At 36.1% G+C, this 15,569-nt stretch overlaps 1 protein-coding gene and 1 pseudogene across 1 annotated transcript; both read right to left on the bottom strand.

The window, feature by feature from the left end:
• Positions 1-2,580: 2,580 nt before the first annotated feature.
• LOC113280522 lies at positions 2,581-3,965 on the bottom strand (annotated as a pseudogene).
• A 2,716-nt stretch (positions 3,966-6,681) lies between these two features.
• On the bottom strand, positions 6,682-8,729 carry LOC113278442 (uncharacterized protein At4g15970-like). Its single transcript, XM_026527273.1, has 5 exons — positions 8,353-8,729; positions 7,818-8,183; positions 7,197-7,681; positions 6,993-7,102; positions 6,682-6,858 (listed from the first exon to the last, which is right to left on the bottom strand). The coding sequence occupies exons 1-4, from the start codon at positions 8,500-8,502 to the stop codon at positions 7,045-7,047; spliced, it is 1,059 nt and encodes a 352-aa protein (XP_026383058.1). The 5' UTR covers positions 8,503-8,729; the 3' UTR covers positions 6,682-6,858; positions 6,993-7,044.
• Positions 8,730-15,569: the final 6,840 nt, after the last annotated feature.

Raw genomic sequence — 15,569 nt, 5'->3', positions numbered from 1 at the left:
GATAATGCAGACAAATTAGCTACTCGGGCTGGCAAACTTGTCCGTGCCTACTGTCCAGTCAAATATGTGGATTGGAGGCAGGTTCCGGATAACTTCAAAGAAGATGTGTGGTTTAAGTTGTTGGTATGTAATCTATAGTTTCTTTCTTTTTCTTCTATCATGGTTTTATGAATGAATGGCTTGATGAATCTTGTTGATTTTTGACTTGAAACTTGTTTATTTCAGCAAGAATTCGAGTTCAATGTGCCAAACCATTTAGCCAAGATGATTGTTATGGGGTCTCTTCCACAGAAGTTCAGGACATATAAACATGATCTAAGAACTGGTCCTCTCCTAGGCAAGGTCACTATGCAAGAGAAGTTAGATGTACGTCCTGTTGATTTTGACTCGGATTGTTGGAAAATTTTTGTCGAGAATGAGAGCATACCTGGTATTAAGGAAAAACATGCCAAATATTCAGAAAATCAAAAGAAGAGGACCATACATCACACATGTGGTCGAGATTCATATGCAAATAAAATCCACAAGCTCGTAAGTACATCATATTGCACTTTGACACTAGTTTAATGTTAATTGTTTATACTTATCCATATAATGTATGTACAGGATGTAAAGGAAGGTTTGGTAGCTGAGGCTGCACGAGGGCTTGCTTGGATGGATGGCCATGTTGGGAAAGATGGAAAAGTAAATCCTTCGGCTGTTGAGAAATATGTGAGTATAGTTGGTCATGTTGAATGAAGCTCGTAGTTTACCTATTTACTCTGAAATTAACACACGTTGTTCAATGTATGTTAATAGGAGCAAGTAAAGGCTGCTAGAGCTAGGAGGAAGGAGCTAATTGATGCAGGATTGGTATCCGCTTTAGACTTTGAGAATGATGAGATTGCTGAAGTCTTTGGACCTGACAAATGCAGCGCTGGTTTGTTGGGTTATTCTCCACTTGTCTCGAAGAAGCAAGCCTTATACGCAAGTGTTGCGACCGCGGTTATGAATGCAAACACAAACCCCACAATTACTGCGCCAAGGACTGATCATATGGTTGAGGCTCTACTGCCAAAGCATACTGAACTAATTACTAATGTGAGCATTTACAAGTTCTGTTTTTGTTTGGCATTCACTAGAGCAATAGAGCCAGGGCACAAAAATTAGGCTTATTTTTGAAACACTTAATAAAAAATCTGTATGCAAGTTTCCTCTTATACTCTTGCACGTATTTAAGTATTAAAGGAGAGGGGGGGTGCTTTCTTATTTAGGGGATTCACTGCCTTGTAAAAAATTGTGTTCTTTTTGAGTTATGATTGCATATCTGTAGCTGTCATTATCCAAGCAATTAACTGTTTTCTCTGTTGTTATAGGTTGTGCTGCAAGTTATGGCAAAACAACAACAAAACCAACATTCTGCCAGCACAAACCCAGCTGTTGGTGGTGTAGAAGATCCTAATGGAAATCAATTTGTGCGCCTTTACAACAGAAAAAGGGAAATTGTTGCCACAGGTTATGTTGTGTATGGCATAGATGGAGAACATTGTGAGGGACTCTTAGTGCAACCAAAAGAGAGAAAGGTATGTCTTGAAACCATCGAGGATGGTAACTGTGCTGTACCTGACAGTCCTCAAGGTGATCGCTTTTATTTGAAAGAGTATGTTGCAAATGAATCAGTAATTTGGCCCGTGTCTCGTATCGAGTTTGTGGATTCTACCCATGAATGAAAACTTCTTGAGTAACTACTTTTTGTGAAGTGGAAACAGTTTATGGAGTTTGCCCATGAATGAAAGCTTCAATAACTACTTTTTGTGCAGTGAAAACATATCCTGCTTGGAGGAGCACACTTTTTGTGAAGTGAAAACTTCTTTAGTACCTATCTAATTTTCAGTCTGTAATTTGTAATGTAATTGGGTAACTACTGCTCCTTGTATATAATCATTATGGTTCTTAATATATATATTTTATATATCCAGTGTTCAATTCTTTAAATTGAAGCTTAAAAAGTAATTTTATGGGTACTGAATATTGTCAGTCCCGGCTACCGGAAGCCGTCGTCAGTTCCGGCGACCGGAAACTGTCAGGCCGGAAAAGTGCCATTTGTTAGGTATCAGACCTAACAAATTTTCTAACAGAAATAATGTTACAAACTTCTAGAACCAAAAAACACATGTCATTTTTCTATTGGTCATTTTAATAGTAATAGAAAGAGTTAGCAACGGTTGTAACATAATATTTGCATTACAAAGTAAATATGAAGAGTAAAATATAAATAGTTAGGATAAATATTGTAATGAACTTAAAGTGTTAGTCTATTTAATTTTCCTAATGGATTAAAAGAGTGATGCAAAATTCTCACACATTATATTACTCCCTATCGATAACCATTTATTTTAGTAAGGGAAATTAGCTTCTATTTTTTTGTAATGCTTTTTTTCAATAAGGAAATCCTTGATTTGGTGTAGTGTTGTGTACCTGAGGTCATGTAGTTCTTATATCTGATTAATTATCCATTAAACAAACACAAAATAAAGAATATGCGTTTACCGATATATTATTTATATTTGCTCACCAAAGTGAGAATTCAAGTTCCGATTGTTAATCTTTGTTTCCTTCAAGTTCCATCGCTTTATAATGTTCAAAATCAAACTTCTTCCTGAAAACGAAACAATGAATTTGGAAAAGATATAAGCATTGCGGGAAAGTCTGACAATTGAAATATCATATGGATGTCTGAAATGAAGCTATTACCTGCAATCTTGTGGTGCCTTCCATGTTGTCTTCCATGATCTCTTATAGCCTGGCGATAAAGATTTGTAGTTTCTCCAATCATCAAGCAGGAGGCGCTGGTCATGAATTTTCGGTTCCAGACCAAAACAACAATTTGCATGCATTGTGCAAACTTGGTTCATATCTTTACTTGGTTCACATAACCCACCAAAATAAAGTGTTTTAAGAAACCTAATCCTCAATGCAATTTCTTTTACATATGGATCAAATTTGATTTGCCCGAGTACATCTTGGTCATGTTGATTAGGATATCTAGTTCTTGACTCATACCAATATTTGTAAACTGTACTGTTCTATTGTTTGATTTCACATATTTAAAGCCTGAATTTGGCTGGTTGTTCAAGTCATAAGAGTAATTCATGAGATATTTATCACAAGATATTTGAAGATCGGTATCCTCATAAAAACGGGCAAATGGTTCTCGAAACCACATTATGTCAGCATCCTGCATATGAAGATCGAACAGATAACCGTAAAATATTATCATCTACTGGTTTAAAATTCAACTGTAATAGCCTCACAAGTAAAAAGTAAATATCTATGTTAAGTAAGGTTTACAATGCTCGTACCGTGAAAAGGAAGTTGTAACCCATTTCGAGAACACTTCTCTGAAAATCAATCTTACTCCAGACCATTTTCAAGTATTCTGGGCTCAAAAAATATGCTTCCTTGGTGAAATCAACTCCTTCTACATTCAAAGCATAGCAATGAGGATGCACTTCTAAACAACGCTCATATGCCTTCTGATCCATTGCAATGATCACCAAATGACTCAACAGATGTTTGATGTTGTCTCCTATTTTAAAGCTCTCAAGAAACAAATCAAAAACTGAATTTGGAACTGCCCATGCTTCATTCAATGTTGTTAAGATAACTGTTTTGTCTTTCATCGATGCTGCCTTGAGTACTCTCTCCAATTTCACTTGCTCATTTTTCTGCAAAAGTTAATAGTCTCCGTCATTTTTATTTTGTTCACTAAAATTTACTCATGTACTATCCTTATTCTAGCCAAGTAAAAGGAAAAAGCGTAATGCTCTACATAGTTACATATTAAAAATCTCTCGATATTATAGAAAACTTACCAATGGGGGTGAGAAACGCGGAAACTCCAATGGATATGCATCTTTGTAGAAAACAAAGCAAGATACCACGACGAGAGTGAATAACATCCCAGCGTCACAACTTGGCCGCATATGTGATTCATACGAACAGGATTAGGCAATATGACAGCGGTTTCTGAAGACCTGCCCATGGATGATGATGGTGTTCTTCTTTTACAATTGGTAATGTATTGCAAAATTTTGTGCTGATGAGATTTACAGATTCAGTTTGGAGATGACGCTAGTCTTTTTAGGTTGTAAAGTTTTTTACTCTTGAGAAAGATTCTTATAGATAAATTAAGAATAATAAAAAGGTAGGTCACATGTAGTTGGTAGGTTTATGATTCCCCATCCCGGGGGAATAAAAAACCGTGTGGTAGGTGTTCTCGATGTTTTTCCTATTATTTCTAAGGCTTTAATTCTCTGCAATTACTAGATTAAGCCTTATTTCTTTTTAGGGTCCGGCATAAAACTTGCTAGTATTTGTATAGCAATTTATCTGTCCCTGGCGATGATGGATTTGCCATTGAATTACGCATATAATGCCGTCGGAAGGTAATTAATGCTCCCGTATAAAATCATCAGTCTTTTTGAGGTTAATAGTGACGTTTCTTAATAGCGTATGTGGACTTAGCAATCTGTATACTTTTCAAACGCATCTGCTTGTCATCTTGATGACATTCAACAATTAATTTTCTTCCTGCACTACAAAACAAGTAGTTTCTAGGGACGGCTGTTTTGAAAAAACCGTCCCTAAAGAAGGATATTTGGGACGGTGATGGCCTGACCGTCCCTAATAGTCATAGAATATTTAAATCAAGGTTAAAATATGTCCGTCCAAAAAAAAAATATGGCCAAATAGTATTAGTGATGGTGGAACAGGGGACGGTACATAAACCGTCCCTAATACCTCTTGGGACGGTTTTTTGTCCTCTTGAGACGTTTTTTAACCGTCCCATGAGACCTTCTTTTTTGTAGTGCTGGCATCAAGGACAGTACGTCGAAAATGATAGGAAACACATTGAATTCGTTTTCCTTTTTAAATTTCCAAAATTTAAGTTACTTTTATCCCTCATTTAATCCTCCATGAGCGATAGCAAAGAAGAAAAGCAAACATGATTGCTACAAGGGTCAGGGGTGTACCAATCCAGTAAAAATCAAGTGGTTGTGATAATTTTGTTTTATATAGATTTGGTACATCCCGCTGCCCTAGCAATTTTGTGGATTTTGACTATTGAGCAACTGTATTTGGTTTTGTCATTCATTTTGAACCAATCTCTTAATCGTTCATGCATTGATAGTTTTAGAGATGATTTATTCATGTCATGGAATAAGTACTTGATTGAACTATAAATGGCCACATTTCCTTACATGACATATCATGTTATGGCTTTTGGCTTATTTGAAATGCATTTTTGTATTCCCAGGTTGATGAATGTGGTGCCTGAGACATTGGAGAAAACAAAAACACAGGAATGTGTTTTGATTGAAAAAGGTGTCCCCGACCCAAACCACCGAGTTAATACACAAGATGGGTAACCACTACATATGGTAGATGTTTAGACCATGTTTCATTTGCTATGGTCCACTCTTCTTCATCGACATCATGTACGTTTCCAATCTGTTTTGTCTTCTGTTCACTATTTATGTCCATGAATTTTTATATGATAAGTTAAAAACTCAAACAGTTAGATGGTTTTGGAAATGAGAAGGTTTATCAACTTGTTGTACATTTGTGTGTATGATTCTATGAACATACAAAGGAAAATTCGGAGATAATAAAAGTGACAAGTTGGTACAAGTGTATAACAAAGGTTTTGCTTTTTTTTTTTTTTTTGCTCAGTAAAGAAAGAATTTATTGAGAGGAGAAAAAAGAATACAAGTACATCCCAAAGGTCAGAGACCGAGAAACAACAAAAGAAATGGACAACAAAGTCCAACAAAACAAAACAACCTAGAGAGTTATAAGAAAAAACTTAGCCAGTTTGAGAAGATAATGGTAGTATCCATTCCATGGAAGCAGAACTTCCCTTTGGCCCAGTGGAAACAATCAATCTTTATATCTCTAATAACATCTTGCTCCCTAAACAGTTTATTAGAAAAGGCCACTGCATTTCTTGCCTTCCAAATACCCCATATAATGGCGGCTGGTAGCCTTCTCCATAGATGCTTACCTCTATCGGAGACATGTATACTTTTCCAACTGCTAAACAACCCTTGGACTGTGTCAGGAAGAGTGAAGAGACTGTTAGCACAATTTAAGAAATAATCCCAAATTTTACGAGTCACTTGACAATTAACAAAGATGTGGTCTGCTGTTTCCGCAGTACCATGACAAAGCTTGCAGAGAATAGGTTGATCAAGAGCATAGTTTCTCTTGTGCAGATTATCCATAGTTAGAAGACGACCAAGACAAGCCTGCCATATAAAGAAACTGACCTTCTGGGGCCAATTGTTAGACCATACTTTTGCTCTCGGAAAGGAGGTCAAATTGTCAGAAGTAATAGCCTTCTCATAAGCAGCTTTGACTGAAAATGAACCTTTTTTATCACCAAGCCAAATGAGTTGGTCCTCTGTTGAAGGATCCAAAGAGATAGCCTCTAACATCGGCATTAACCTAGCTAGCTCATTAATTTCAGAATCATAGAGTCTTCTTCTGTGAAGAATACCCAAATTCCATTGAAACCCATCAACAGAAGATTGAGAAGCATGAAGTATAGAAGTTTGCTTGTTAGTCGAGAGGTTGTAAAATCATAGAGGCTTCTTTTTTTTTTTTTTTTATGTTATTCAACTCCCATTTCGTCCAGTATCAATCTAATCTCGTGGGCTCACTTTATTTATTGCCGAAGTAAAAAATTCTTTACAAAAAAAAATAAGGTCAAGCCTTACAAATTACATCAACTTAAAAGAAATAAACTGTGAAGGAAAATTGATATGTTGCTGAATCTCTCTCCAATAATGTGAGAAATGACTTCCTACGATCGGCCTGTAGCAGTCAGGTAGGGCAAAAAAAATCAATAACATACGAGTAAGTGACTGACGTTTGTATTTGAAGTCAGTACGTAATTCTAATTTCTGACTATCCAATTCTAACCGAAAAAACTAAATAAATAAATTTACCTGTATACTTCTTATATATGTTCACGAAAAGGGATAATAGAAGTTGTCATTGTTAATCTTTCTTTCCTTCATGTTCCACTGGTTTATAATGTTCAAAATCAAACTTCTTCCTGGAAACGAGACAATGAATTTAGGAAAAGATATAAGCATTGCAAGGACGTTTGGCAACAAATAAAGTATCACTGAAATGAATTATGCTATTACCTGCAATCTTGTGGTGCTCTCCATTTTGCATTCCATGTACTCTTATCAGTTGGTGATAAAGATTTGTAGTTTCTCCAATCATCAAGAAGGAGACGTAGGTCATGGATTTTAGGTTCCAGACCAAAACAACAATTTGAATGCATTGTGCAAACTTGGTTCATATCTTTACTGGGTTCACATAAGCCACCAAAGTAAAGTGTTTTAAGAAACCTAATCTTTAATGCAATTTCTTTTACATATGGATCAAATTTGATTTCCTTGAGTACATCTTGGTCATGTTTATTAGGATATTTAGTTCTTGACTCATACCAATATTTGTAGAACTGTATTGTTCTATTGTTTGATTTCACATATTTAAAACCTGAATTTGGCTGGTTGTTCAAGTCGTAGGAGTTATTCAAGATGTATTTGTCACAAGATATTTGGAGATCGGTGTCCTCGTAAAACCGGGTAAATGGTTCTCGAAACCACATTATATCAGCATCCTGCATGTGAAGATTGGAAAAGGAACTTGTTCATTATTCGACATAAATATTTATCTACTGGTTTAAAATTCAACTGTAATAGCCTCACAAGTAAAAAGTAAATATCTATGTTAAGTAAGGTTTACAATGCTCGTACCGTGAAAAGGAAGTTGTAACCCATTTCGAGAACACTTCTCTGAAAATCAATCTTACTCCAGACCATTTTCAAGTATTCTGGGCTCAAAAAATATGCTTCCTTGGTGAAATCAACTCCTTCTACATTCAAAGCATAGCAATGAGGATGCACTTCTAAACAACGCTCATATGCCTTCTGATCCATTGCAATGATCACCAAATGACTCAACAGATGTTTGATGTTGTCTCCTATTTTAAAGCTCTCAAGAAACAAATCAAAAACTGAATTTGGAACTGCCCATGCTTCATTCAATGTTGTTAAGATAACTGTTTTGTCTTTCATCGATGCTGCCTTGAGTACTCTCTCCAATTTCACTTGCTCATTTTTCTGCAAAAGTTAACTCCCTTAACATTATTTTTATGTTCACAAAAACTTACGCAAAAACGCGTATTGCTCTTCATATCTACGTACTTGAAAATCTCTTGATATATTTTTTTAAAACTTTTGTAATTCAGTAAATTGAATACAAAAAAAAAAATACATAGAGAAGACTTACTAGGGGAGATGAATTTTCATTGAGATCATTACGACACGAGAAACGCGAAAACTGTATTGGATATGCATCTTTGTAGAAGATAAAGCAAGGTACCGCGACGAGGGTGAATAACATCCCCATCATCACTACTCGGCCGCATATGTGACTCATTTGACCAGGATTAGGCAATATGACAGAAGCTTCTGAACACCTGCCCAGGGATGGCGCTATTCTTTGAATAAAATTGGTAATGTATGTTGCAAAAATGTGCACTGATGATATTTACAGGTTGAGTTGGAGATGAGGCTAGTCTTTTAGTACTGATCATTTCCTAAAGTAAAGAACGAATCGTAGAGTTTACTCAGTAGAAAGTGCACTCACCTCATTGTATACTAAGAATGGACGGCCATAATATAAAGATGAATTAAGAAAATGAAAAGGCCAGTATTCGGTAGTAACTTGTAAATACCTTAAAGGAAAATAAGTCCAGTTAAAATGACGTGTGTCAAAACAACTTCACGTCATTGTGAAACCAACTTTAAATTTTAGTCCAGTTAGGTAATTAATAAAACATGTACAGTCCTTGTGGAAAAGTAAAGTAGAAGCAAGTGAAATCAGGAGCTAGAAATCTTGTCATGGGCTGGCAAATGCTCATTGTGGTGTGGACAAATAAGGCATGAATGCAACTGTCCCGGATGGGTAATTGCGAACCCTTACCATGCATGGGCAGGCTCCGCCATAGAGTGAGATTACTGCTCACATTTTCCAAACCTTATCAAAAGCTTAAAGTTGCACATTTTAAATTTTTTCTTGTTATCTTTTAACATTTCTTGAAATTTGGCCGTTGCTTTGCTATTTGTTGGGCCTCTGTAATGAGAAAAACAGATGGGTTATGACTAACAAAAGGCCCAAATCTGTAAAAGAAACAAACAATGAAGTCAAGTTATTGATCCTTGTATTGCATGGGGGAAAAGGAAAAATAAATTGGTTATTTGGAACCATATTCCATGAATTCATAACTCATTTGAAAGTTATTATAGACAAAAAGTAGTAAGCTTGTACACACAAAATGGGTGCTATAGACTTTTTAAATATTTTTTATACAATCTCAACCTTTCTCCTCCAAGAAAAAAAAACGTTTCTAGAAGTTGCCTTTGTATCTTTTCTTTGCACACATATGATGACTTTTTTTTAGTTTATTTTATTTTGATAAGCAAAGAAAATAGACCAATCAGAGAAAGACAGAAAAAACCCACCATGAACATAAAAAAGAAAGCAAACATGGAAAAATACTACCACTTTGCTTTAGAGCAAGTCTTATGGTGGAATCCATCCATCTTCCATCTTCTATGCCACCTCAACACTTGGAACTGTTGATGGAAGCGCAAGTCTAATGGTGGAACACAGAAAAAGAAAATAAGAATAGCGTAAAACGCGAATAACAATAGCGCCAGGGAAACACTATTAATAATAGCGCTAGACTTTAGTCAACTGTCAAAACGTCAATCTTAATAGCGCCAAACGCTAATCTTATTAGCGCCAAACGCAATTGTTAATAGCGCTAAGCGTTAATCTTATTAGCGCTTTTTCGTTCATATATCCAGTAACACCATCGACCCATTCTTCTTCTTCCTCTCACAGTTCATCTTCTCTGAAAAAAGAAGAAAAACAACCTAAAACCCCCTTTCTTGATTCTCATAGCACAACTCAAATAAATCAAATTGCTTCAAAGGTTTTGTTCTATGCTGCATAAAGAATCAAATCAAACTTAAATTTCTCAATTTGATTGAGAATCCAAAGAGAGGTTAGTTGAATTATAATTTGAGTTTATTTTCTAGTTTGATGAAATGTTAGGAATTTAGATGATATTATTGTTGATTGTATGCATGATACTCAATTGTATGATGAATGATAACAATTTTGATTCACAGTGACGAATTTGACATGTAATTTAGGGTTTTAGATGATGAATATTGTGTTATTTAGGGTTTTAGATGATGAACATTGTGAAATTGCCATGAGATAATGAATTAACATGTGTTAGTTACATTATGTAAACAATTTAAGTGCATTGTGTGACTATATTGATTTTAATTTGATGATTTTGTATAGATTGTGGATATGGATGTGTTTATGACCTTGAGTTCAAAAGAACCGGATGAGAAACATATTTCTACAAGTATAGACCCACTTGATACACAACATGATATCACGTTTAGAAGTAATCTAGAAGACCTTGAGGATTTATATGACCGTGTGGTGGTTCATGAAAGTGCTAGTCAAGTTCTTCAAAATTCCGGCCTTGCTAGATTTTTTGAAATTAGAATTAAGAGAGCTGATCAACAACTAGCTTATGCAATCATAGAGAGGTGGTGGTATAGTACCAATTCGTTTCATTTCCCAAACTTTGAAATTGGTTTCACCCCTTTAGATTTTGTTCACTTAACTGGAATTCCTATTGGAAATGGTCGTAGAAGATTGGAACACGCCGCTATAAGTAAATGGAAAAGTAGAGAAAACCAACAACTAGAGAATACATACTTTGGACCTTTGCATGGGTATGCAAAGTACAACAAGAACTCACCTGAATTTCCTATTAGTTGCCTCGCAAACTATATCAAGGACAATCCAATTAATAATGAAAATTGGGAGATTGTGACTCGATACTTCTTATTATGGGTGATTTCAAAAGTTTTATTGGCACATACCACTACAAGAGCAAGCAAAGGTTGGATCGCTTCCTTGCGTGATTTGAATGCGATTGGTAATTATGATTGGGGTTCGGCTTGTTTTAGTCACTTGTATAGTAGCATGAGTGCGGTTGCTAGAGGTGGAAAAAACATGTGTGGATTGGCGATGGTTTTAGAATATTGGTTTTACATATATTTTCGTAATTTGACGCCTTTTCTCCAAGAAGGTGTACCGACTGATGTATGGCCTGCAATTATGATATTTAAGAAAGATAGTCTAGTGAAGTTGCAAAGGGGTACTTCCAAACACTCTCTTAATACAGCTCGCCAACAAATTGGGTTGAGGACAATTGTTGGAACGGAATGGCAACCATGGTCTACTAGTATGTATAGAGATCATCCTGATATAGTGCATGCTTGTGAAATCTCCAGTCAAAGAGTGGCTTTCTATAATCCGGAAAGCGATACTAGTATCATGTATCTTGGTGAACGGTTTTTAAGGGAAACAAAGGGATTTATAACAATTCCAAGAAGTCCACGTGAACGTTGCTACCCCCATGATCCTATTGATGTGGTTGAAGGACGATACTATAAGCATGTTGATGAGAGCATGTATGTGTGGTGGTGGAAGCAACAATCTATTGGATTTTTGCTCCTAGAAATATATCATCAAGAAAACAGAGATGAAGTTGGAGCTGCAAGCACTCAAGATCCGACATTTCTAGTAAATCTGGTCCCCCCAATACATCCATCACGGTATAAGTATGATAACGTCTAACAAGCTTCACCTGAATTTCCAAGAGTTTCTTTCTGTACCGTACGTTCAGACAGTGAAGGAAACCGTGTTGAAGTGCCTTTGCAAGCACCCGATCCTCCTCCATTCACGTATGATGCTAATTGGGGAACAAGGGTTAGTAATTTTTGATTTTAACTCCTTCAATTATTTTGTTTGCCACATTATTATGATTTTATTTTCACATTAGAAGTTCCTTCATATATTTGCTATCTTGGTGTTTCTTTTCAGGAGCAATGGAAAGATTTAGCGCATAGGTTGGCTACGTTAAATCTTTCAAAGGACGAGTATTGGTTTGAAATAGATCGTGCACGTGCTCTTGGGGAATGATCGATGTCAACCCAATCATGTTATGATCTTGGAGACAACTCTCAATGTTCAAGCCGTAAAAGACCAGCCACAAGTCAATCAGATGATGGACATGGTCATTATGTTCCACAAGATGAAGTAGTTCCAGAGTCACAATTAACTCAAGTCTTGAATAGTGGTGGGGTTGGTTTAAGTGAAGACGAAATGGCAAGGATGTTAGGATTAATTTATGGTGGAACATATATGTGCTTTCTTTAATGAATGTGTATGAAACTTGGATGTCTTTTCTTTTGTATGAAACTTGGATGTCTTTTCTTTAATGAATGTGTGCATGAATGTCTTCTCTTTTGTATGGATTCAAAAATCTTGGAATGCTTACATTATTTGAGTTTTGTTTATAGGTGCAATATGGACGATGAAAATCCGCTAAGGAGGTATGTACTAATGACGTATGGTACCGATCTTAGCATTGGTGATGATAGCGAGGAGAGAGCAATTGTGTTGTACCAGTATATGACTCAAAGAATGCATAGGCTCTTCCAACCGGTGCCTCAAGAAGTATTGACGCGACAAATGGTGGACATGCAACGAGAGGATGAAGATGCAAGGATGATGCATGACTACTTTGGACCTAACTGTACCGGGGGCCCTAAGAAGTTTCACCAACGTTTGGGTATGTATCGACCTCTTTTCTTACGTATTTTAAGTGAAATAGTTGTTGCGGATCCTGCTTTTGATTTTCAAGTTGATTGCACCGGAAAACTTGGCCACTCTCCCCACATGAAGATGTATGTCATAATGAAATGTTTGTGTAAAGGCATACCCGCTGATAGCACAGATGATTATGTCCGTATGGGAGCACCGACCGTCTATATGTATGTGAAGAGGTTTACTAGGGTAATTGTTCGGCACTTTGGTCCAAGGTATATGCGACTTCCTACAAGAGAAGACACAAAAAGATTATTGGCTGAAAATGCAGCTAGAGGGTTTCCTGGAATGCTTGGAAGTGTTTATTGTATGCATTTTCAGTGGAAGAATTGTCCAACAGCATGGGCAGGTACGTTCCATGGACATGAGAAAAAACCTACCATCATCTTAGAAGTTGTGGCATCATATGATCGGTGATTTTGGCATGGTTTCTTTGGAACGCCAGGGTCGAAAAACGACTTGAACGTCTTGGCTCAATCTCCACTTTTTGATATGATGGTTAATGGTTTAGCAGCTCCTTGTAATTACCGCATCAATGGCCACAGCTACGACAAGGGTTACTACTTGGCGGATAATATATAACCACGACTATCTTGTATTGTGCAGTCATTCAAAATTCTTCTTCCAAATCATCCAGCCAATACGTTGTTCAATAGATACCAACAAGCGAAGAGAAAGGATGTTGAAAGGGCTTTTGGAACTCTCCAAAACAAGTTCCAAATAACAAAAAAGCCAGCAATATATTGGGATAAGGAGGATATAAACTTTATTATCAAGGCTTGTTTTATTTTGCATAACATGGTCATTGAGAATGAAAAATGTAACTTAGATTGGGGTCAAGTCGTGAACGAACCAATACGCCAGGTTACTGGAATGCCGAGGTCATACCACGAGTTAAGGAATGATGAGGCATATCTCCAACTCCGCAATGATCTTGTTCAACATATTTGGATACGACATGGACTAGGTCTCAGAGACGGTGGAATGCCACCAGAATCTCCCCCTCCGCCACCAGATGATCTTGACGGTTCGGATGGTGAATTCGATCCTACCGATGTTTACCCACCAGAAGAACAACTTTAGTCTTTTTTCGTAAGATTTCGAAGAACATCTTTAGTCTTTTTTCGTAAGATTTCGAATGAACTTGGTTGCAATCCTATGATTTCTAGATTTTAAAATTAAGAAATATTAAGATTTTCATTGTATTATTTATGGTTTTCATTGTTTTCAATTTATGGTTTTCATTGTTTTCAAAAGAGAAGAAAAAAACTAAGTATGGAACTTGAGGAATTTGCGTAGGTTCTGGATGTTTTTCAAGAAAAGCGCAAATAAGAATAGCGTTTAGCGCTATTAAGAATTGTGTTTCATTCCTAACCATTAGATCTGTAACGGCTCCTTCTAATCAACGACTCACAAAAAAACGCCATTAACAATAGCGTTTCAACGACTATTTTTTTGAATTCGAAATTTTCCCTATAGATTGATCACTTCTCAACTCAGACCAAAACCATTCAATCTCTAGATTTTTCTCCATCTTTTCTAGATTTTTCTCCATCTTCTCTAGATTTTTCTCCATCTTCTTAAAATTCATTGCAATTCAGACTTTTTTTTAACCATGGAAAAATATCTTACACCCGAAGATGTTGCAATCACCAAAGCTTGGATAAGCATTACACTTGATGGTGTTGCCGGAGTTTATCAAAAATCAAACCAGTTTTGGGAGCGGGTATTCGATACCTATTTAAGCATCTTTGGGAATAAAAATGACATAACTGTTCATAAGTTGCAAAATAGATTTGGTACCTTGAAAAAAGATGTCAAAAAATGGGTTGGTATCTTAAGAAATTTGCATAGAAACAATGCAAGCGGATGCGGAATTAATGATCTTGTAAGTTTTATTAAGATTTCTTAATGTATATCATTTTATTTTATTGAAGGATTTCTAACTTGGGTTTTTGTTTGTTTTTTGTAGGAGAGAAAAGCTAGATTGGAATATAGTAAGGTTAGCAAGGGAAAACCTTTTCAAAATGAAGAGGTGTACCGACTTTTCAAAGCCCATGTTCTCGGATTCAATCCCGAAGAAATTGATCCTACTCAAAATGTGGAAGATGAATTGGATGCTCCTAGTGTTAATGCTTCAACAAGTAGTGCTCCCGCAAGAAGCGACCCAAGATGGCATGAAGAGGATGGCCCTCGTCGACCAACGGGGAAAAGGGATCAACAAAGGGAAGCTTTGGAGCTATCGGCCATCAACGACGGAACTGAGCGTATTTTGAAAAATTATAGTGAAGATAATGCAAAGAAGATGGCAAGATTGGATGGACAAGAAGAATATTTATTAACTATTGCAGAGACAAAAAAGAAATCCGTGGATTTGGCTTTGGAGAAACATGAACTAGAAGTGTTGGATGTGGTGGTTGAGACCTTGTCGGAATGGAAGCAGCAATTTATGTTGGATAAACAAAATAAGAATTTGGAAAAACATGGTTATCCTCCTAGAACACTTGGTTATCCTAACACTAGCAATGTTCGTCATTTCAATATATGAAACCATGTAGCTTAAGCTTCAATTATGTTTTTTTTTTTTTTTGCAATTTGATGTATTGGAATCAATGTAGTTGAAGTATTTTTAGTATCAATCAATTTTTTCTTCTTTTTAATTTGATTTGATTCAATATATGAAACTAAAAAACTAGTTTGTTCAAGAGGAAAAAAATGAGAGAGTAGAAAAAAAAACT

This window comes from Papaver somniferum, chromosome 5 (assembly GCF_003573695.1).
Source record: "Papaver somniferum cultivar HN1 chromosome 5, ASM357369v1, whole genome shotgun sequence".
Classification (NCBI taxonomy): Eukaryota; Viridiplantae; Streptophyta; class Magnoliopsida; order Ranunculales; family Papaveraceae; genus Papaver; species Papaver somniferum.
This window is presented reverse-complemented; position numbering and strand designations above follow the sequence as displayed.

What these genes read in the sequence shown, in the direction of transcription:
- LOC113278442 (XM_026527273.1), bottom strand. Translation starts at nt 8,502, where the DNA reads ATGAGTCACATATGCGGCCGAGTAGTGATGATGGGGATGTTATTCACC. An exon ending in ATGAAAATTCATCTCCCCTA is followed by an intron (nt 8,184 to 8,352) that starts GTAAGTCTTCTC and finishes TAACTTTTGCAG; the next exon opens with AAAAATGAGCAAGTGAAATT. An exon ending in GTTACAACTTCCTTTTCACG is followed by an intron (nt 7,682 to 7,817) that starts GTACGAGCATTG and finishes CTTCACATGCAG; the next exon opens with GATGCTGATATAATGTGGTT.